Raw genomic sequence first — 23136 nt, 5'->3', positions numbered from 1 at the left:
TCAGCTAGTTCCCACGACATCGCTCATTTAAATTGAGTTTAACTTCTATGTGCTAAAATAACTATGAAGACTACATGTATAAAAAACTAAAACATTCAAAATATGAATAAAAAGTATAATAGTAATAAAAGTCAAACTAAAATGAGATGTTTACTATTTTTTTCAGTGTACAGTGTAAGGAGTATACTATGTAGTATATTGTGCTACATCTCACAGGTATACAGTGCATCCTGTGCAGTGTTCACTATGTAGTGAGCTATAGTATGTAACACAGTCCACATTACTGTAGTGCAGAGAATGGGCTTTGCTTTAATATGGAATGATCTAGAACACATCCCAACCCACAGTATCATGTATCTGCTGGCAGCTGTGCTCTAGTTAGCACACTGAGAGCACAGTGAACACTAGGAGTCATTAGGGTGATGGAGGAAGCTGTACGGTGCCCCAGATGTCTCACTACAGTAAGAGTGAACATCAACACATGCCACACTTGATCTTACACCGCGGAAAAGAAAACACAATTAGCCTGTATACTTTTGCTTTCTCAAAAAAACTCATTCTGTATGATTTATAAGTGTTTTGAAAAATGGGGACATGGGTTATGTCCTCATAAGTCACTCTCTCCTTGTAATACCTGTGTCATACCCATGTCATTATACACACACACACACACACACACACACACACACACACACACACACTAATGCACTAACACACACACGCACGCGCGCACACACGCACACTCCGGCGACCCGATGACGTCACCGCGCACAGACTGTGATGGCGGATGTTTCCGAGATAGACACAATGAAGCACTACGGCGGTTTCGAAAAAATCGACAAAGAAATGTGCCGTTACCCGCACTGCATCGTCTGGACCCCCATCCCGGTTCTGACGTGAGTAACGACCGGAGCCGCTCTGTTCGGTTACACAACTATAACATATATAGAGCTCCTATAATCCTCACTTGATGAAGGAAACACACTTCAGCAGGAAACACTGATCATCTCTGATTGTTGTTATTAGTGCTGTCAAACGATTAATCACATCCAAAATAACGGTTTTTGTTTACGTAATACATGTATGTGTACATTTACATTGCGACAAATGAGGACAACAGAATCAATCAAAATCAACAAAAGAGCAATGATATGCAAGTGCTATAACAAGTCTCAGTTAGCTTAACACAGTACACATAGCAATGGCTTTTAACATTTTATTATATACAAAAGAAAACCGATAGAATTGAAAAAGAATAGAGCAAGCTAGTGTTAGATGTATTTTTTGTCAACTGTATAATAAATAAAAAGAAAACAGGATACAAAAAGATTAGAAAAGCTAGTGTTTTTGACAAGCAGTCAATGAATAGAGTGCAAGTCTAAAAGAGAGTGTTTTCTAAAGAATAGAATTAGAATAGTGAGTGCTAGAGTTCGAGGGTCAAATAAAGATGGAAGAGATGTGTTTTAAGCCGATTCTTGGACTCAGCTGCTGGGATTGAGTTTAGCAGGTCATTCCACGAGGAGGGAATGTTAATGTAAGAGTCTGTCTGAATGACAGAACCTAATGATGCCATGTAGACAGAAGAGAAGTGGTCCAAGAACTGAGCCCTGAGGCACCCCAGTAGTTAGATGTTGAGACTTTTCACACCTCAACTCTCGAAGATATCTTGAAGGACCTTGTGGAATATGGTGTGGAAAACTGTGATCTGATGGTTTTAATTTTATTAATGAAGAATGTAGAAAAGTCGTCAAGTGTTAGGGTTGATATTGGAGGCGGATGACGTTAGAAGGTTTTATTTTGGATGGGATTAATCGTTTGACAGTACTCGTTATTGTTGTTGTTGTTGTTGTATTTGCAGGTGGTTCCTGCCCTTCATTGGTCACATGGGCATCTGCACATCTACTGGTGTGATCAGGGATTTCGCAGGGCCTTATTTCGTATCAGTGAGTTTCCTTCTGATGATTGAGCTGACTGTGCTTTATCACGAATGCATTGATGCACTTACTACTATCATTTCTATTTTCCGCAGGAGGACAACATGGCATTTGGAAAGCCAACAAAGTGAGTTTAAAACTAGTGAATCAAGCTATGTTTCCATCCAAAGTTACGAATTAAACTTACGCACAAAATTGTAATATCGCATAAAACATTTGCGAATGAAGAACCATTTCCATCCAGTGAGTTGAAGAGAACAAAATCATCACTCCCTAAATAACTCATGCTAAATATCATTAAGGAAAAAATAATTTGCTGCAGAAGGCACTGTATGTAATAATTTTTAACTACAATAAATTACGAGATTCGGAACGCACAGACAAAATGAGGTCATGTTATCTTATTTTCAGAGTCTGCTTTTTGGGAATGGAGTTCTGGGAAAACTTTGGCAAGACTTTGCTGAAGCATTTTAGAAGTTGTGCAATGAGATTAAGGAATTTATTTCAGTGAAAGTGTTTCCATCGTAGTTTATGCGCATGTTTTCTTAATGGAAAAGAAATATATCCTACTTTTTTTAAGGCACATTTTTAGAATTAGCATTTTTTATTTATGTAATTTCCCAAAATACATATTAAAATACAGAAGATGGAAACAGCTTGTGACAGATATCACCTGTGCATATGAGACTGAATACTGTAGAAATAGTGTGTGACTAATTCAATGACTGCTGTTTTAGGTACTGGAAGCTGGATAAGAATAAAGTGTACGGCGGCGGAGCGAACGCCTGGGATTTAGCCGTGCATGAGGCATCCGAGGAGTACAAAAACAGAATGGTCAGAGCTTGACTGTAATGTGTGCTATGTTTTTGATATTCTTCATATTCTGTATTGTGGTCCATTCACAGCAGTGATAGAAATTAATCTTTCCCAATAAGATTTTTACCTTTTATGGGCATTTTTACCTTTATAAGGCCATTTTTCTAAAATTTAGCATTATCTTTTCAGTTAAATTCTTACATTTAATCAGTGAATTAGAATCATAAGACATCTGGGCTGTTAACAAGCAAATTATTATCACCAAAATTACTAAAAATAAGCAATATGGTGTCTAAAATGCAAGTCTCTTAATTAACTTATTGTTCATTGAACTGTTGTAAAATAAAATAAAAAACAATATTAAATTTGTAATCATGGCAGTTTTTGGAGGAAAAAACATTCTCCATGTGATATAGATCAACTATATCAAATGATATAAAAATAAACATGTTCTGCCATCTTATCTTGAACTCGCACTAGTCTAGACTTCACATAATACATGCACTCTGTAGGGTTTTTGCAAAATACTCGATAATGTCAAATTGCACGTCGTTAAGCAACAATTACGATATTATTCCAGACGATATATATCGCACAACCCTAAAATAATGTATGAGGATTGTAAAGAGACCATCAATAGGAAAAAGTTTGCCTCCGGAGCTCTGTACCTAAAAGCTGTATTGTTAATTGCAACCCAGTTAATTTCCACAGCTGTACCTGTCTCGTTGTGTTGTGTTTGCAGCACAATCTGTGTTGTGATAACTGTCACTCTCATGTGGCCATGGCTCTAAACCTGATGCGCTACGAGAACAGCTCGTCCTGGAACATGGTCAACCTCTGCTTACTCAGCTTCATCCACAGCAAACACGTCAGGTGAGCTTCAGCATCAGAGCAATCTAATCCTGGGGGTTTGAATGCATGTTATTGATTATTCCATGCGTTTCTTTTTTATACATGACTCTGGAGCACAAAAGCAGTCTTGAGTCTCTGGGGTATATTTGGAGTAATAGACAACAATACATTGTATGGGTCAAACTCAAAATTATACATTTTTTCTTTTATGCCAAAAACCATTAGGATATTATTATATTACACCCCTGCAGGCTAGTGCTCATCTGCATAAACTTTTAAAAAGCCACGCCTCCATATCACATCATCCAATCAACAACAGGTGCACAGAACCACGTTTATCCTTTTCTGTTAAATTGTTGCACTTGGATGTACTGTATGTCACAATAAGGAAGTAAATGTAGCAACTTCTGTTTATGTAATTACAACTTGTTTTAGCTATAATTCCTATTTGTCCTATAAGATAATAACGGTGTCTGTGACATGATGATTGATTTGAGATGCTGTATAAGAAGATACTATTGTATAAACATTAAAACACATTGTGCATGTAAGTGTTATTTAAGGAAATGCGATGAATTCTAAGTATATTTATGAGGGGTTTTGCAGGTAAATGTGAGATGTTACATCATGTTTCATGACCATTTGATTAAAACAGGAACAGATATCTGCCAGTGTAGTCAGAAATATCCACTTGACTTGATATTTGTTCTTGTTTTAATCATAAACGCTCTTTCTTTTATCTGATTTAGGGATGTTTAGATATTAGTACTGGAACACAGAACAAAACACTGATGAAGAGAGTCATTTTCCACAGTGCTTGCAACATTTGATGCCATGACTGCCATGACTTCAGCTTTCCATTCATTTCTGGAAGGGAGAATTAAGACTTTTTAAGACCTTGATTTATAACCAGAACTCCCTCGTTGCACCTGCTCAGTGCATTCTGGGATAGCTTCCTCTGTGCAGGATACACAGCACACAGCTTCAGCTTGTAGAAGTCAGTGTGTCCTTACCTTTGACTGAATGATTTATGGCCGCGGAGGCCGTGTTTCCCCTTTAGATGTCCGTGTGTTTCCGCTGGGCTCTCAGCGCTGTAAAGGACAGCAGGACGCTTTCTGGAGAGAGAGAGAGAGATGGATTGTGGGTTTCTGTGTAAGATTATCCTCAAAAGTCATCGTTTTAAAGCAAAAAATGTCATTTCATTTGCCCTTCAACAAATTCAGGTCTTAAATCATAGCAGAAAGTCTCAAATTCATGAAGTCAATGCATTAAATGTTGCATGCACTGCAGAAAAATGAAGATCTTCCAGTATTTAGGGTTTTTTTAATACCTAAACATCTTTAAATCAAGATGCATTTCATGCAGACACAGAATGATTTAAACTTAAAATCTCGTTTTTATTTAAAACAAGAAAAAATATCTGCCAGTGGGGTAAGAAAATCCCTCTTGTTTTCCTTTTGACCCCAGATTATTTTTCGGAGCCAATTGAAATATATATTTTCTTGTTGTAAGCAAAACCTTGACAAACCATTTTGCTCCTCCAGTAAACGTTTAGATATTTATACTGGAAAACAAGACATCTGTTCCTCTCTTTCTGGTGTCCTGCAGCTTCGTGGGGTTCCTGAAGACCTGGCTGCCTTTCCTGATGATCTTTGGGGTCATGGTCACCATCGTCCTGGCGGTCCACCTGCGATGACCGAGAGAGATGACAGAAGCTGTAGCACTTGATATATCTGTTATATAATCACGGATGGGGCTAAATGACACACGGCAGCAGAATGAAGATCTCCGCATCATTATGAACTCTCGTCGATCTTCATCAGTTGTTTTAAAGGATCCTGAATGTTCTCAGACGGAGATTGTTTTACATTAAAAGGAGGCTGTACATTTTTCTTAATTCCAGGTTCATTCCTTTTGACTTTGTAATGTTTACGTGTTCATTCATTTATATTACATGAGCAAATACAACATTATATCCATAAAGTGTCCTCGTTTTTCAATGTTTGTCCTCACTTAAGATGCACAAAATATAAGTGTAAAGAAAGCCAGCACACATTAACCTGAAAGTGTGATGTGTGCAAAATGTCCTTATTGAAAACTGAAAAACAAGGCAGCAAAGAGAAAAATATGACTATGCAAAGGATTCAACTGAATTTAAATATTTATATAGTTTCACACAGAGCTCAGAAGGAAAAGGGGGAGTGGCTTCATTGCATCAGATTTGTCACTTTGCTCGCAGCTGATTGGTTCACATGATTTAACTCACAAATTTGAGGTTTTTCTTACAATTCCTAGTTTAGATCATGCAACTTTTTTTCCTCAGAATTCTGACTTTAAATGCAATTCTGTTTTTATTTCTGCCACATAATTAAAAATAAAAAGAGGCGCAAGATATAAACTGACTTTACATCTTGCAGTTGTGTTTCTTTTTTGTTTCCACCACAGAATTAAAAATGTAAACAAAAAAAAGGTAATTGTACATTTTTCATCGCAATTCTGCATTTTTGTTTGCAGTTCTAAGAAAAAAAAATATTGTAAGATATAAACTTGCCATTATGAGAAAAAGTTAGAAATTTCTCAAAAATCTCAAAAAATGTGAAAGCTTGCAATTCTGTATCTTTTTTGTTTCTGCCATCTTTTTTCTCTTATTGCACAACTCTGATATTTCAGAAAAAAATAGGAACAAACATAGTGGTAGTTTATATAAAACAATTCTGAGAAAAGTCATAATTACAATATATAAACCCAGAATTGTTACTTTTTTTTTGAGAATTCAGAGGATACATCTTGTAATTCAGTTTTTTCTTCTGCAACAGAATTAAAAATAAAAGTTAATTGTGATTTTTCTTTATATGACAAAAAATTGCAAGAAACAGAATTTTGAGGGGAAAAGTCTGAATTGTGAGATACGATTAGGACTACACTTTTATTTATTTATTTATTTTAAATCTGGAAAAAAAGCTTCCATACTTTTTCTGCATGATATTTGAAAGTCAGAATGTGTTTGAATCAAAGGCATTTTGTTCTTTTTAGTTTATTCACATCAGAGAATCACATTAACTAACAAACTCCATCCAGTAAGCACAAAAACACAACACTGTCTTCATCTTCAGCATTATTGCTTTATCATTTTAAAACCAACAAACTACTCTACTGTTTTGATTGTAAAATGTGTTTGTGCATTTATAGTTTTGTTTCTGCAGCGCTATAGTTGTGAATCGAATGCAATGCCAAGTGTAAAGTCATCTCACCCCGTGTGTCTCAGCTCCTCCCTCGCGCGTTATATCTCAGAGATCAGAGGTGTTTCTGCTCAATCTGTTAGAGACAGCATGTGCACTCACTCCGCACCGCGAGGATGATGCCGCTGACGCTCGTCTGCGCGATGCTGTGCGTCTCCGCGTGCGTCGCGTCGTGTCCGCCGCGCTGCGAGTGTTCTGACGCTCCACGGACGGTGCGCTGCGCGTCTGCCGCTCTCCACCGCGTCCCCGCCGCGATCCCACGCGACGCGAGCAGCCTGATCATCACCGGCAACGCGATTCCCAGACTCGATCCCAGCGCCTTCAGTGGACCGCAGAACACCACACTCCTGAACCTGAGCGACAACCGGTGAGAAACACCATCTATCTATCTATCTATCTATCTATCCATCATTTCTTTATCTATCCATCATTTCTCTATCTATCTATTTCTTCATCCATCCATCTATCATCCATCCATCTAACGTTTCTCCATCCATCTATCCATCCATCATTTCTCTATCTATCTTATTTCTCTATCCATCCATCCATCGTTTCTCCATCCATCCATCTATCATCTCTCCATCCATCTGTTTCTATCCATCTATCGTTTCTCCATCCATCCATCATTTCTCCATCCATCCATCCATCTATCGTTTCTCCATCCATCATCCATCCATCCATCCATCCATCGTTTCTCCATCCATCTGTTTCTATCTATCTATTGTTTCTCCATCCATCCATCTATCTATCTATCGTTTCTCCATCCATCATCCATCCATCCATCCATCCATCGTTTCTCCATCCATCTGTTTCTTTCTATCTATCGTTTCTCCATCCATCCATCCATCTATCTATCTATCGTTTCTCCATCCATCATCCATCCATCCATCCATCTATCGTTTCTCCATCCATCTGTTTCTATCTATCTATCGTTTCTCCATCCATCCATCCATCTATCTATCGTTTCTCCATCCATCATCCATCCATCTATCTATCGTTTCTCCATCCATATGTTTTTATCTATCTATCTATCGTTTCTCCATCTATCCTTCCATCTATCCATCGTTTCTCCATCCATCTGTCTGTTTCTATCCATCTATCGTTTCTCCATCCATCTGTTTCTATCTATCTATCGTTTCTCCATCTATCCATCCATCTATCTATCATTTCTCCATCCATCACTATAGTCTGTATTTTTAACACTAATACAGGTTTAGAGATGTGCTCTTGCTGATTTGTATATTCCATCATTTAAAATCCTCAAACTCTGTCTCTATTTTCGCAGCATCATGGAGATCGGCTCGCACGCGTTCTCCTCTCTGCTCACGCTGCGTTCTCTAATCCTGAACAACAATCCTCTGGTTCTGATCCACCCCGAGGCGTTCTCTGTGCCCGGCAGTCCTCTTCAGGAGCTCAGCCTGCGCTCGTCTCTCTATAACTACTCGTCTCTGACGGACCTCATCACCGCCCTGCGCTGGGGAGAGCTCACAAACCTGCTTCGCCTCGATCTGTCGGGAAACCGGCTCGTCCTCTTACCCCCGGGGATGTTCGCTCCTCTTCCGAACCTGCGGCATCTGCATCTGCACAACAACTCTCTGGTGGCCGTCTACAACGGCACCTTCTCTGGCGTCGAGCAACTTCTAGAGCTGGACTTGACTGGAAACGCCTTCAGAACGATCGGCGACGAGGGTCTGCGTGAGCTGGAGCGACTCGGCCGTGCGCGTTTACTTTTGGGTCAGAATCCGTATGCATGCACTTGCGAAGCACACGAGTTCACAAACTGGCTTAACAGCTCGAAAGTCAAGGTGGAGGATGTGGACAGGCTGTATTGCGAATTCCCTGCTTCTCTTCGTGGGGCATCTTTGCGGGGTTTTAGCGCGCAGGGGTTGGGGTGTTACGGTAATGTTCGCGAAGAGATTACCGAGTTGTCCCTACAAACTTCCTATGTGTTCCTTGGATTAGTGTTGGGATTCGTAGGGATGGTCTTCCTCTTTGTCGTCTACCTCAATCGAAAGGGTATTGAGAAGTGGATCACGGATATATATGAAGCCTGTCGAGATGTGCTGGAGGGGTATCATTACCGCTACGAAATCGACTCCGATCCACGACTGGGTCACGTTTCGCACAGTCAGCAGGGTCGGCCTCGAATGGATCCGCGTTTGGCGCACGTCTCTACTGATGCTCGTAGCACACAGATCCCATCCGACGTCACACTATAACTGCACGAAGAACACGTTTCTGTGATATTTCAGTTTGTAGCAAAGTGGTGTGCTTGACGATTTCTAAATAGACGGAAACCATTACAGTTCGGCAGATATCATTCATTAGAAACACGTTTGACTGATAACCGATGCAATGCCGAAAAATGCATGACATTTGCTAATCCGAATTGGGAAGGTTACTTTGGAAAGGTCATAGGTTACAGATTACAAGTTACTGTTTAAAATGTTACCCTTTATTAATGTAACAGATTACATTTAATTATTTTGGATTACTTTTATAAATTTTGAAAAAATGATTTTTTTTTTTTAACTTATCACACTGAACTTGTGATTGTGTAGGAATACAGTATAAAAAAATAAAGATTCTGTAGATTATTAAAATGTTTTAACACTAAAGAAGTAGCGCTGATCAATGAATGGTCGTTTGAAGAACAAAAAAATGCTTCTTCAATGGCATTCCTGTGAAAAACCCTTTAAGAGTGTGGACTAAAAGCCACAAAACCCACATCTATTTGCTTTTAACTTTCTGACAAGATTTACAGTAAAAACTGTTGATTTCAGTCTGTTGTTGTCTCGCCAAATATTCTAGAGGTTATAAGAAGACTTGAAGACGCACTGAATGACTTCTCATGTGTATCTAACCCTATTTGACTGAATTATGGGCTCCATTATATTTCATAACCTATTCACCAGATTGAAACGCTCCTCTCCATCACATTATTTGGTGCGGCCCACAGAGTTCGCTGCTGCAGATTGTGTCCTCGATATTTCGCCACGGTTGAGGAAAGAAGGGAAATGAAGGGGTGTATTAGGGGAAAATGGGGCACAATGAAGGATTTGGAGTGTAATGTTTCCTGCGAGCACATGGTGAATCTCTCTCTGTGTGTGCTTTCTAGAGCTTGGAACTAATGACTGCAATTGATCAAGACCAGACAGCCCATATTAATCTGTGTCTCCGCTTCTGGCAAAGCAGTACATTACAGCATGTTTGAAAAACCACCTCTGGCGCACGTGTGTGTGTGTGTGTGTGTGTGTGTGCATATACAGTTATGTACCTAGTCCATTTAAAAGAAATCTAAAATGCTTCTATATGTGAAGCAGTGCAAGTAAATCTGTAGAGTACGAATGACATTTCCATTTTACAGAATGCATGATTTCACAAAAAAATGCTTCATACTTCAAATGTTCTATTTGGGGTTCCTACTGCTTTTATCCATTACCTATCAATTCATGCATTTGATGAGACGATGCAGTGTGAGATCCAGACGGACGAGTAATAATTATATCAGAGATCAATTTTAGAATGGATGACAAATGTATTAAATTAATATTAATACAATAAAAGGATTACCATTAAACCAAATGAAGATCTATCTTATTCAATATTTTATACTAAAGTGCAGTGTTTTATTATATCTAGGGGATGGCGCAGTGAAAAACGGAAGAAAAAGTAGAAGATATAAGAAGAATGCAGTGAGAAGAAAGAGTAAAAATATAAAGAAGTAAAAAAAAAAGAGTAAAAGTAAAGAGTAAAACGCATATGTGTGTGTAAATATATATATATATATATATATATATATATATATATATATATATATATACATACATACATGCAAACTTTTGTTGTTGGACATTATATTCAGGACTATTTCAACCATGAAGATTTTGTCCATTTCAGATGCTAATATTGTTGACATTGGATCCATATGGACTAATCACTTTTTTATTTAACATGTTAAAAAAAAAAAAAAAAAAAAACTCCCCCCAACAACCTAGACATTGTTAATTAGATTGAGAATAACCAATGTTAGACCAAAGACCTAAAAAAGTGCACCTGATAAATAGTTTTTGAGTTTGGTGCATGAGAAATGAACACTGTAGGCTACTGTAAACACTGCCAATACCATATTCACGTTTCATTTGATTTAAAGAATGGCAAAAGTAAACGAACAAAAGACATTTTAGGAGGTTTAAGCAACACATCCGTTTCCAGGGAGTGACGTCACTGCTTACCTGCAAGTGGGCGTTGGATTTACCTGTAGCCGCAGGTAAAATACGGCACGGCGGAGACGGCACGAATCTCACCGATCAAAGCTTTAGTGCGAGCCGAGTCAGAAAGCGCGTGCTGCGCGACGAAATCCACACGTTTGAGCCGTTTCCAGTCAGTGAATCAAAACAAAGATCGATGAAGTGGAGGTTATAAAGCGTCCGAAGGAACATAACTTCACACTCGGACTACTTCCGCGATCTTGAAGAGCTCAAAACACCTGAAGATTTGATCCGAGCCTATGCGGTAAGTGACACTTCGGCAAACATCTGCTCCGAGCACGCTCTGGATCCATGGATCACTGTGATGTGTGCTCGTTTGGACGCTTGCATTGGAAGTAATGGCACTTTCCAAAGGATTCTAGGCGTAAATATATATGTGAAGTCCATAAATATTGTTTGCATACAGACGAGAGCAGTTTGAGGATGTTAAAATAAAAAATATTTGTTGTTTTGGACATACAAACTGCATTTTGCCAATGCATGCCATGCATAAAATGCTAAAAAGTCCAAATAAAGTTTTTGGGACTGACCTGAGCGCACTTTACAGGCCTGCTCTATAAACTCTTACCAAGTCATTTCTGTGACACAATATTCTGGGGTTTTCTTTCCCATCCACTTTCTTTATACATGATTATTCACAAGAGTTTCCTCAAACTGTCTAAGATTGATGACACCTGACAATAATTATCTATACCTATTCCAGGCATTCACAGGATGACATTCAGCTTTCTGAGAATTAGTGACAGGATTCACCGAAAACACATGATTCTAGACAAAGAACGCAATCCTTGAGTCAAACTCTCAGGTGAAGTCACAAGGAGGGAGTGTATTTAAAAATAACTTGATGATCGAGTAATTCCTGCCCACCAATGAAAACCCTCTTTACTAAATTTAAACATGCTAAACTCTTAAAAACAAAGGGTATTAATTGGCATATTTGATTGCATGAAAAACCCTTCCAATGCACATGAGGAACCCAATAAGGCATAGCTGCAAAAACCCATGTGAAATATTACAATCCTGATATGACTGCTCCAAATCAGATTTTTCAGGCTTGCATAGATAACCCCTCTATGCTATCTAGATCCAGATCAGCTCGCTGTTGACATGTTTGAAATGCCTTTTGGAGCACAGCATGTAGAGACAGAATATATGTGTCATTCTGACCCAGTCGGGCAACATATGCTCGGTGCTATACTGATGCAGTGTTGAAGATGAATTCATTTGGTAAATTACATTTATTATTTGATTTCTCCATCATCATTGCACTGTTGTGTTTTATCTTGGTTATATCTCCAGGCTTGAGGAAGTGCAATAAATGTGAAATAGGACACTTTAAAGTTGTATTTTCACTAAAAGGTTTATCAGTTTTCTTGGCACTCACTGTTTAAAATATATATATATTAGAATTAATTCTGAAGATCATGTGACACTGAAGACTGGAGGAATGATGCAGAAAATACAGATGCACATCATAGAAATAAATTATATTTGAAAGTATATTAAAACAGTACACCAATATTAGGAATCGCAATAATATTTCACAATATTATTGTTTTTTCTGTATTTCTAATCAAATAAATACAGCCTTAAAATGGTTCGGAGAACCTGATTGACAATTACAAACTACATTAGAAGAACTACATAAACATCTACATCACAATTAAATGGTGAAATCTAGAAGTGTGCTCATAAGCTGCTTAAATTCCCTGGTTTTAATCAGATGCCCGAATGCCGTCTTTTTGTAATTGTCATTTCAAGTTGCTCCAGAAAAACCTAAATGGCAAAGAATGTTGTGTTTTAATCATGCATGCAACATTCTGCAAAAATAGGCTCAGCACATCTCTACATGCAGTTTGAACGCTGCAGTATGTTACTACTGTATATGATCCTGCAGCACAGAAGCAGTCATCAGTAGCACAGAGATATTTGTAGAAATAGACAACAATACATTGTATGGGTCAGAAATATAGATTTTTCTTTTATGCCAAAAATCTTTCAGACATTAAGTAAAGATCATGCTGCATTTAGATATTTTGTAAACTTAATTTTTGATTAGTAATATGCATTCCTAAGAACTTTACTTGGACAAAGCATATAAATATTTATTTTTTGCACCCTCACGATTCCAGATTTTCAAATACAGTAGTCAACATCTGAAGTGGATCAAAAAAAAGGTTAATCAAAGTTGTACTAACACAAGAACACATTTTGGTTTGAGGACAACTTTGACGAAAGGCTTTGATCCACATCAAATGCTGACTAGTGTAGTTGTATCTCGGCCTAATATTGTCCTATCCTAACCATCCATACATCAAAGAAGAGCTTATTTATTCAGCTTTCAGATGATGTATAAATCTGTTGACTGGTTTTGTGCTCCACATATTGACTGAGCCTAAGAAGCGATGCTTTGTCTCAGCTGTTGATGCATTATCATCCGTCCCATGTTCCTGCAGGTCGTGTATGTGGTGAGTTATGCCTGGCCACAGCACAGGATCACATCACAAGACGCGTCCTCATGGCTCAAGCCGCTCTAGGGCCGATGGCTACAGGCAAAGCCGGACCTACTCCAGGGACAGCAGCACCAGTCAGGAGACCTACAAGGAGAACTACAGAGAGCAACCTCGTAGCATAGACTCGCAGTTCCCCCGTAAAACCCATCCTCACTACGCCAATGGACGAGGCTCAGAAACCCTGGGCTTTATCCCAGGCTCCGCTGACTCTCCTCAAGGTACGCAAGCATGCGGCTCATGCGCCTCTCTAGGCTGGAGTGGTTGTAAAGCTGTGCTTTGCTGCATTCTGACTTGTGGGTTTTATGGCTCTCGCAAACCTTGCTTGCCAGCCAACGAAAGCTCCACTGACAACCCTATAAAAGCTGAGCCAGAACCGAAGAAGAGCAATGGATTGGCTCTGTCCAATCCCACGTGCGGCGTAAGCCTCGAAGCAAGCAAATCAAAGCCGTTGCGAAGCTCTGAAAGCTTCAGGTACGGCGACGTTTATTTTGCTGGCAAGAAAGTGGAGTACCCTGTCAACTCAGACGCACCTCCACGACGGACCCGAACGACTGGAAAGGGCGACAACAACCTGCGTCCCATCAGCGATACCAGTATCAAGAGTATCTACTCGAGGGAGGATTTGGATCTAGACGACCTGGATGACGGTGGCACTGACATCGACTCGCTGATCACTAAAAAGCTTCTAGAATTGTATAAAATGCACCAGATCGAGCAGCTGGCCAAATGCACATCCGACGTGTCCTTCTCCCGGAAAACCATCGAGATCAGCGACCTGATCAACAGCATCGCTCAGGACTACAACTTGGAGGAGCAGGAAGCGGAGTGTCGGCTGGTACACGGCGTCATACGCATCAGCACCCGCAACAAGTCCTCGAAAGGTTACAAAACCAAAGACTATAAATCGCACGATGCAATGCAGCATATTAACGGGAGGAGGGATGGAACGCTGCCCGACAGTGGGAACGAGACCATGACCTTCACCTTTAGTGATGGTAAGTAGAGCTGAAACATCGGGAAGTCGTTTGATCTCATATGACCTAATAATGTAAGAGCCTGTAATAACGCGGTTTGACCAGTGCAGCGCTGTAGCCAACACTGTCAGCCTTCTTGGATGCACTTTAAGAGAAGAAGAGCAAAGGTAGCCGAACCTGAAGCTGCTGAGCAGTGTTTGGATGAATATGTAAATATATACTGGGTGCTTTCCTATCAATAATGAAATAAACTCGACAGAACTGAGCGTGGTGGGAAAGCAGCAGTTAAGAAAGCATCTGATTACAGTGATGTGGATGTTTGCAGTTCGGCACTCTAGTAAAGTCCAGTAATGTTATGTTTATTTATATAGTACTTTATGCAGTAGATGGCCTTAAATCAAGCAGCTTTACAGCGTTAAACATGAAACACCAGAGTCGGTTTTACTTTTAGTTAGAATTACAAATTTATTGTTATATAGCAGCTCTCTGATGTAAAACTAGCTAATGATAAAATCTTTTTATTAGTTAGGGGAAAAATAATATTTCATTAAAGTGATAGTTTGGTTTGCAGAGATCAAAGCTTGATGTAGCTCAGGACTGTTTTGATTATCATAACCCTATAAGGTATTTTAAGAGAGATTATGCTGTGAATAATATAGTTTACCCAAAAACGTCTATAACGTCTTATCACTTGCATTTATTTTTTATTTTTCATATGACTTCCAAAAGTCAGTACAAAAGCTGTTAGAATATGAATAACTCCGTATTTTAACTAATTGCAAAAGTGAATTTTCAAAATCTACCGATGAATGCGTGGAATAATCAACGATTAGTCGATTAATCGTTCTAGTAATCGTCAGATTAATCGATTTATCAAAGTATTAGTTTGCAAACCTGATGGTAACTGATGGTGGATAAGAGTGTCAGTAGGGCACGATGATGTTTGAATGTCTGTTGACGTTATTTCTCTTTCCCTCAAGGTGAACCTGAGGTGCTAGTGTCAGAACTGACACCGTCAGATGAACTTGCCCGAAAGATGAGAGGCAACAGCGGGAAAAGTAAGCAAACCTTAAACTTTCTGTATGGCTGATGTGAAAAGATAATTGACCACCATGGTGCCATGTTAACCCTAACCATGGTGGAATTGCACCCTGAGGATGGCGTATTCTTTTCTCAATGCTCTATTGTAACGGTTCCATTTCCAAACGTTCTCTCACACATTCTCTACTGTCAAATTGGCATTCCTGTCTTTGATCTATGCCCCCAAAGAATAATGCCCCCTCTACGTAAACTGTAGTTGCATGGCCTGAAGCTTCTGTCACTGAATGCTGAACTCTCATCTCACTTTAGCTCGCCTCCAAGCAGTTTATCCAGTATTCTCCCATATCAGATCACATCTACCCTTCCTCGTATAATGGTGGCGCTCTCATTATGCAACTTGTCTAAAGGTCTCACTTTTCTTGCACTGTGTAACGTGTGTCGCTTTATGAAATTCTATACTGAAAAATGTTTTTGCCTAAAATTGTTGTTCAGTGCTATTGATTACTCGGTGAAATGACGATATTGAGTAAATACTTGTACAGTACAGAGAGCAGCAGGTTTTATTGCTGCTTCTACACAGAACGCTGTGGGATTGTCTTAGAATTAGGAGAAAATTGGCCATTTAAATTTTTTTTGCCTTCAAACCAATCGTTTGATTTCAGACGGCAAAGATTAAATCCCATCTGGTTAGTGCGCTTAACCAAAAAGTCGCGTAATATTAAGAATTATGTCAGTAGGCAGAGAAGAGGTGGTCTTTTGTGGCTGTTGGCGCTCATTCGACCACATGAGCATCTACTCTACAAAATCAATCCGGTCGAATGGGTTTCTGACTATCTCTGGAAGTGATCAAAAGTGGACAATCTCAAAACGTTTGAGATCGACAAAAACTCATCTTAAAACATTTCCAAATCAAGAGTCTTGCTTTTGGTTGGCGTCTGGATTAAAATATGTCAAAGTTCACCAAACAATTAAGAAATTAACATGGGGAGTTTCATTTCCACCATTCCCATTTAAATGATTCTACATGACTGTGCAATGAAAAGTTGCACTCTACAAGAGGATCAAAGTCCATAAATTGCAAAAATGAACATGATCTTTTCCTTCACAGATTACTACTCGAGTTCGGCCACAGACTCATCAGGAGCTCCACTACTCCGCTAACGCTCCAGCCGTTCCCTCTCAGTTATTACTGCCTAACTAGTGTTCATCTCTGTCCTTGTGCTCCTCTCAGATTTCAGTGAAAGCATGTATTATGCTTAAGAACTCTTTGTGTTTATCAGAATGCCCAAAGACCGCCGTCGTCCCAAAGCTTCTGTCACAAGTGTAATGTTAAACAATGGAGCCTGTTGCAAAAAACCAATGGTTTCCTACTGCCCTTGTGTCATGTGGATTGTTACATAATGGACAAGTTTCCTGACTAAACCATTGGCATCAAAGGGTATCTTAAGTATTGCTTCTGATTATATTTTTATAGACTGTTGTCATTCGCGGTGATGTATCTAGTAAATATGCATGTATTCAGCACTGAGACTTAAACCTGTTGCCCTTCATTGGACTGCTTTGCTCTAGTAGCCCATCATTCAAGTGTGCTTTAGATGAACAATGTCCTTGTTTTGTGTTTAAATGATTTAATGCAATTTAATGTTGTTTTGGGACTGTTTGCAGTCATCCACGTCTGTACGATGGAACGTCAGTTTGGAAATATTTGTATAGATTTTTTGTATTGAAATAAAAAGGGAGTTTCCTCTCATTTTCTGTTTTTATTCATCACCGTATTCATTTAAACTGTATGCACCATTTTGTCTATTACACTGGCTGTTTTGTTTCAGCAAATGATTGTAGTTCTGCATCACGTATGATGACATATTTACACAGGTACGTGTTAACCACAGAAAATGTCTCTGTATAACCGTGCAGCATTTTTCTCCGAAGATTGCTCCGGTGTCCGCCTCCTCCCTCAGGTCACTGTGCTATGAACTTGTTTGGCTGGTTTGACAATAGAAAGGAAATAAAATCCTAGTGTTTGTTGGAGTTGTACATTGCGGAGGAGGGGAAAACTCCAGAGAAAATTCCCCTCGCAACTGTCCTCTTTTTGACTCCGTGAAACTATCTCAAGATAATTTTGTGACATCTAACATGTGGTTTTTACGGATTAATGGGAAATTACCAATCATCATAATAGTGGTTTTGGGCGTGCTAGGATTCTGTTGTCTTGCCTTTTGATAGTAAACCACTTCGGACTCAATGAAATTGCATCTTTCTGAAGTAATTCTTTGATTCAGATTAGCAAAAATTCAGATTTTTATGCAAGATAAGACCGAAAATCCAAAACGACCATTTCATTCTTGAGATAAACTGATGCTATAGTGGAAATCATGTCACTGCAATGCATTGAAGTACAGTTTCAAATGGTTATCATTCTAAAACACATTCTGTCATGAACTGTATTTTATTTTTATTTTTTTCACCAAATAGACCGCCTCAGAAACTTCATCAAAATGTTTTTTTTTTGTTTTTTTTTTGGCCTTAATCATCACAAGAGGGCACTATAGTACACACCATCTAGAGAGAGGAATCTAAGCCTGGAGACACTATAAAGACCATCTAGTTGTTTTTATATGCATTTAGCAATTAATTTGTGTTCAAATCTGTGCATCAAGTGTTACTGTATAGTTTTGTAAAAAATAAAAAAATGTCTAGAAGTCCAAATTTGTACAGAGCACTGGTATTCAGGCCATAGCGTACTACTATAATATGTGCATATTCTATGCAAAATGTGCATAACCTTTGTCCGAGCATGCAACAGGTCTGGAATGCAACCAAATGTGGATTAAAAATGCTATTTTTTTTTTTCAAAAATGATAACTGGATGCTATTCTCTAACATGCAATATTTGCAAAAATGTTTGTACATGCTATTTAAAAAAAGCATGCAGTATGTGGTTTCAGGGTCCTGGCCAGGTTTGACTTGGTTTTTTCTTTTGATGTGCTCTCTATAGTATTCCTCGTGCATTAAACTGCTTCGACCGTTATCTGTAGATCTCACCTTTTCAAATACTTTTCAGCCAAGACCTGGTCATTTTATGCAATGTACATGTCCTAGAAAAAGAAGACACAAGATTACACTCTATATTCAGATGCTGCTCAATGTATATATCCTGAACATCACAAAAGTGACCGAAGAAATGAAGTTTCTCTCAAGCCACTAGCAGAGCAATCATCTGCTATAAAAACAAACATGCAACAATGCTTTACCTTTGTGCCACTGACCCTGCAGTGTCTCCATCAGACTTCCTCTGGGTACACACGTAACCGCAAACACAACTTGTTTTATTACATTTACGCAATTTGGACTTCTTTCAGAAATAAACCCGTGACACTGGCGGCATGAGGCTGCGGAAGCCAATGTTCGCAACGCTTTGACATGGTTAAGATTGGAAGATACTCTAGCTTACTGAATATCACGTTAAACACAATGCGTACACAATCATTAAATGTTTAAAGGAACAGAACAGCTCACCCTCAAGTCATCCCAGATTAAGATGAGTTTCTTCATCAGATTCGGAGGAATGTAGTGTTGCATCTCTTGCTCTGCGGTGAATGGGTGCCGTCAGAATAAACCGTTCTAATTATAAGTTCAGTATTCATAGAAGTGACACAAGACAAACACAGATTTTGATAATACCGAAATCTGTAAAAATAGATTTAATCGCAGTATATTTATGAACATACAAATGTTTTCCTCCAGCTTTCTCACAGAGACGATACATGAACCTCCCACACGTGCGGAGATCTTTCTAGAGCGTTTCATCAAGGAATACTTCGTAGTTTCACAATCATCCCGTACAAAAAGCTACAAAGGTGCTTACAAAAATAAAAGAGAGAAGGAAACAATCAATAAATCACATACTTGTGACCTAAATACCATTACAAAGGTGCAGTAATTTCATTAAGCTGTGTAAACAATGAAGCTGTAACTGGTCAAACGTGACCCGTACGCAGTCAGATTCTCACCCAGCGCTCAGAGAAGAACACTGGAGAAGATCTGAGGCTTTGGGTCACTATCTGGTGAAAAGCATGTCGATCAACAAGTCCAGCAGATCTGCCTGACCGATGACCGGCCGGAAGAAGAGCTCTGTGATGAGGCTCGGAGTGATGGTCTTTAAAGAGGACGCGGTGAGGAGGATTCGGGCAAAGCGCCATCGATCCTCTGGATGAAGAGGGACAAGGACCTCCTTGAGAGCATGCTGAGCTTCATACTGCAGACCCTCGATGAACAGAGACGCCTTCAGACCCGGCACATCTACAGAGAGACAATAACAGGTGAGTGCATCGGGAAATATATGGCTAAACACGTTAATTTATGGTAAAGATTTTAAATAAATAAAGATAGATCGATAGATAGAATTAAATTTATTTTAATACAAAATTAATTATCAATACATTATTTAATTATATAGAATTTTTATATTTATAATAAATATTTAAAATAAATGTATAGTAATTAATTATTATTAATTAGAGATAGATATAATTTTCAATAACAATATTTTTTATATTAAAATATTTTAATCTTTATTTCAATAGTTAGATTTAAATTAAATAATTTGGAATAATTAAATAAAATTAAAAATAAACTATTTATATATAATTATTTTAATAAAAACAAAATTACTAAATTAAATTATTGATAAATATAATTTAATAACTTAATATTATTACAAGTATAGTCATTTAAAAATTGCAATTATAATAATTTACTATAACTTCAATTATATGTAACTTTTAAAATAAAATAATTACATGTATTTTAATAAACTTAAGAATGCTTAGTTTATAAATAATTATTAAATAAAATTTACACATATATATATATATATATATTCATTTTCCAAAACTTATCTATATATATTATTTTGAATGATTATATATAAAAATAAAAAAAATAGTGTCATCATTTAAATATAAATTAGTGTGTAAATCTGTTAATGTGGTTTTGGAGACCGTACCTGGATTGAAGATCACGGTGCCTTTCAGATAAGCGTACTCCTTGGGGCTTAAATCCAGACTCCAGAACTTCCTGAGAACTTCTTTGAGCGTCTGTGCGCCGGCCAGCGTGGGCTGCTCTGGATCGGAGCTCGCCGTCTCTCGGCCGTTGAGCAGGATTCTCTTCAGCATGCTCGGAGCCGGAGAGTCGTGGACCTCGAAGCGAACCCGGTCCTGAGCCAGACCCAGAATGAAGAGCGCAGCCCAGCAGTTCTGCAGCAGAGACAGCTGGTCTTTAGGAGGCAGCTGCTGGAACGCAGGCAAACTCTTCATGAAGTGCACGGTCTTCACCAGCACGTCTGAAGCCACCTGACACGTCTCGCTGGGAGTCTTCAGACAAACCGTCCTGCGCTTCTCACAGTGGCACGTGTGAGGAACACGCTTGTAGCTCGGCTCGCTCGGAGTCGACCCGCCTCGGCTGAGGATGTTGAAGAGGATGGCGTTCGACTGCCAATTACCGTACACCGAACAATCACAATCCATGTTCTCACCAAACACACAAACGCTCTCCTAGAACTCACGCCTCTGAAGCTCCTATTTATAACAAGCACTCCTGAACCTTGACCTGTTGATCTACATCTGCTGTGAACACAACAACTGTTTAGCAATTGGGTAAACGGAGATAAGACAGGGAAATACTAGAGGTGAGGCAATATAATCTCTGCTGGAGTCATTACACCAGGCCGTACCAAGAGACCAAGGACTCGTCAAGCACTCATTATATGATCCCTATCATTACAGACGAATCCAGAACAGTGAAGGAAGTGAGAGGTGAATGACCCTTGAGAATGTGAAGGATCACAGCCAAAGGAAAATGTTTTCTTTAACTTGATAAATAAATTGCGTACTTTTATTTCCCTGTCACATTTATTCCACCTTTGATAGATTTACACCTAATTTCTATATTAGTTCTTGCCATTACTTTTTTATACATCGATGTACTTTAATTATACTCACTTTCTCTTATTTTGAAAAGCCTCCGAATACAATATTTCATTTTTAAATATCTTTTATTCCATTTATTCTATCTTTCTCTTTATTTAAAAGTAGCTGCTGTGTGTTATGATAAAACCAACATTTTTGGAAATATCAATATACATCACAAATATTATATTATATTATTAATGTTTTACCAGTCACAGTGACTGTGCTCAGGGGTTTATTTAGCAAAAGCACAATTCGTTAAACAACTCTGAATCTCCGTGCTTCAATGTATCACATCCAAAGTCATGGTAAAAATATGTTACTATATTACAAATAAATTCAATTATTTTAGAACATCTATTAGTTTCATTAATATTGCTGCTGAACTATAAAAATAATAATTTGGGGGGTGTAAGTTGTAAATAAAAAATGATTGGAGTATGTTTTACTCCAATAACAAATAAAATAAAATAAAAAAAACACTACAATTTCAGATTTTCTACTTAAGCCAATGTGTTACTTGTCGTTTCTTTGTAAATTCACAAGCAATTTCTGAAAGAAAATTGCTTCTATACCAATTTTTTGTGAAACCAGTGTGTTATAGTGATTTTACCACAACAGAGTGTTCTCTACTCAATCTACGCCTTTTCTATCTACACTACCTTCTAGGTTTATTTGTTCGCTTTGTACGGTTTTCAGACTTTCTGCAGAAAACAAATAGTCTGGCTGTTAATTGATCTAAAGAAAGACAACTGACTTTTGACATACTGAAAAATTGAAGTAATCAAACTCTTAAATTATATGTAAATTAAAGGGGTCATATGATGCGATTTTAATTTTTTCTTTCTCTTTGGAGTGTAAAAAGCTCTTGGTGCATAAAGATCTGTAAAGTTACAAAGACACGCCCCCACATCTCTACATCACTATGTGGAAATATTAGCTTGAACTAATGGTAAAACTAAAGACATTATTAACTGTCTTTACATTCATTTTGAAAGATGAAGCTTGTTATTATAGAAAGGGGCGTTACATTTCCGACGAGTGCTTGTGGTGTTCGTCCAATCACAATGCACTGGGTCAGGTGGCCAATCAGAGCAGACTGCGCTTGTCAGAGGGAGGGGCTTTGTCGAAAACGAGGTGTTTGAGAGAGACGGGGCGTAGAGATCCTACAATAATGTACAGTATTTGAACAATAATGTGTTTTTTTATAAATTAAAGCATGTCAACATATTCTGTTACACCAAATAATGATCTTTAAAAAAGCATCATACGACTCCTTTAACACATAAACTGTAATGTGATCGATGAAGCTGATCCGACTCCAGTAGAAAATGTATCAACATCATGAAACATTCATCAATCAGAACAAATTCAGGATAAATAAATCACTTTCTTGAGGATTCTTCTATCATGGAGGTGTTTTTCTGTAACGTCATGATCTTGTCCTGGTTTATTATCTCAGCAGTACCTAGCACTGAGAACTTAACCCGATAAGATAATTACTATATTACTTTCAATCGAATCTAC

At 38.3% G+C, this 23136-nt stretch overlaps 4 protein-coding genes across 4 annotated transcripts; 3 read left to right on the top strand and 1 right to left on the bottom strand.

Moving 5' to 3' along the window:
• Window positions 1-744: 744 nt before the first annotated feature.
• tmem222a (transmembrane protein 222a) lies at window positions 745-5585 on the top strand. Its single transcript, XM_026283441.1, has 6 exons — window positions 745-896; window positions 1859-1943; window positions 2030-2061; window positions 2672-2768; window positions 3493-3623; window positions 5211-5585. Exons 1-6 carry the CDS (start codon window positions 781-783, stop codon window positions 5296-5298), a joined length of 549 nt encoding a protein of 182 aa, XP_026139226.1. The 5' UTR covers window positions 745-780; the 3' UTR covers window positions 5299-5585.
• Window positions 5586-6562: 977 nt separating this feature from the next.
• Window positions 6563-10099, top strand: LOC113115799 (trophoblast glycoprotein-like). Its single transcript, XM_026283426.1, has 2 exons — window positions 6563-7208; window positions 8127-10099. The coding sequence occupies exons 1-2, from the start codon at window positions 6958-6960 to the stop codon at window positions 9058-9060; spliced, it is 1185 nt and encodes a 394-aa protein (XP_026139211.1). The 5' UTR covers window positions 6563-6957; the 3' UTR covers window positions 9061-10099.
• A 933-nt stretch (window positions 10100-11032) lies between these two features.
• LOC113115800 (keratinocyte differentiation factor 1-like) lies at window positions 11033-18583 on the top strand. Its single transcript, XM_026283428.1, has 4 exons — window positions 11033-11356; window positions 13569-14620; window positions 15580-15657; window positions 16749-18583. The coding sequence occupies exons 2-4, from the start codon at window positions 13588-13590 to the stop codon at window positions 16799-16801; spliced, it is 1164 nt and encodes a 387-aa protein (XP_026139213.1). The 5' UTR covers window positions 11033-11356; window positions 13569-13587; the 3' UTR covers window positions 16802-18583.
• Window positions 18584-19312: 729 nt separating this feature from the next.
• On the bottom strand, window positions 19313-21223 carry nr0b2a (nuclear receptor subfamily 0, group B, member 2a). Its single transcript, XM_026283436.1, has 2 exons — window positions 20649-21223; window positions 19313-19942 (listed from the first exon to the last, which is right to left on the bottom strand). The coding sequence occupies exons 1-2, from the start codon at window positions 21166-21168 to the stop codon at window positions 19701-19703; spliced, it is 762 nt and encodes a 253-aa protein (XP_026139221.1). The 5' UTR covers window positions 21169-21223; the 3' UTR covers window positions 19313-19700.
• Between the last annotated feature and the right edge of the window lie 1913 nt (window positions 21224-23136).

Source organism: Carassius auratus, chromosome 16, assembly GCF_003368295.1.
Source record: "Carassius auratus strain Wakin chromosome 16, ASM336829v1, whole genome shotgun sequence".
NCBI classification, from domain to species: Eukaryota; Metazoa; Chordata; class Actinopteri; order Cypriniformes; family Cyprinidae; genus Carassius; species Carassius auratus.
The sequence above is the reverse complement of the archived record's forward strand: the minus strand, read 5'-3'. Positions and strand labels throughout refer to the sequence as shown.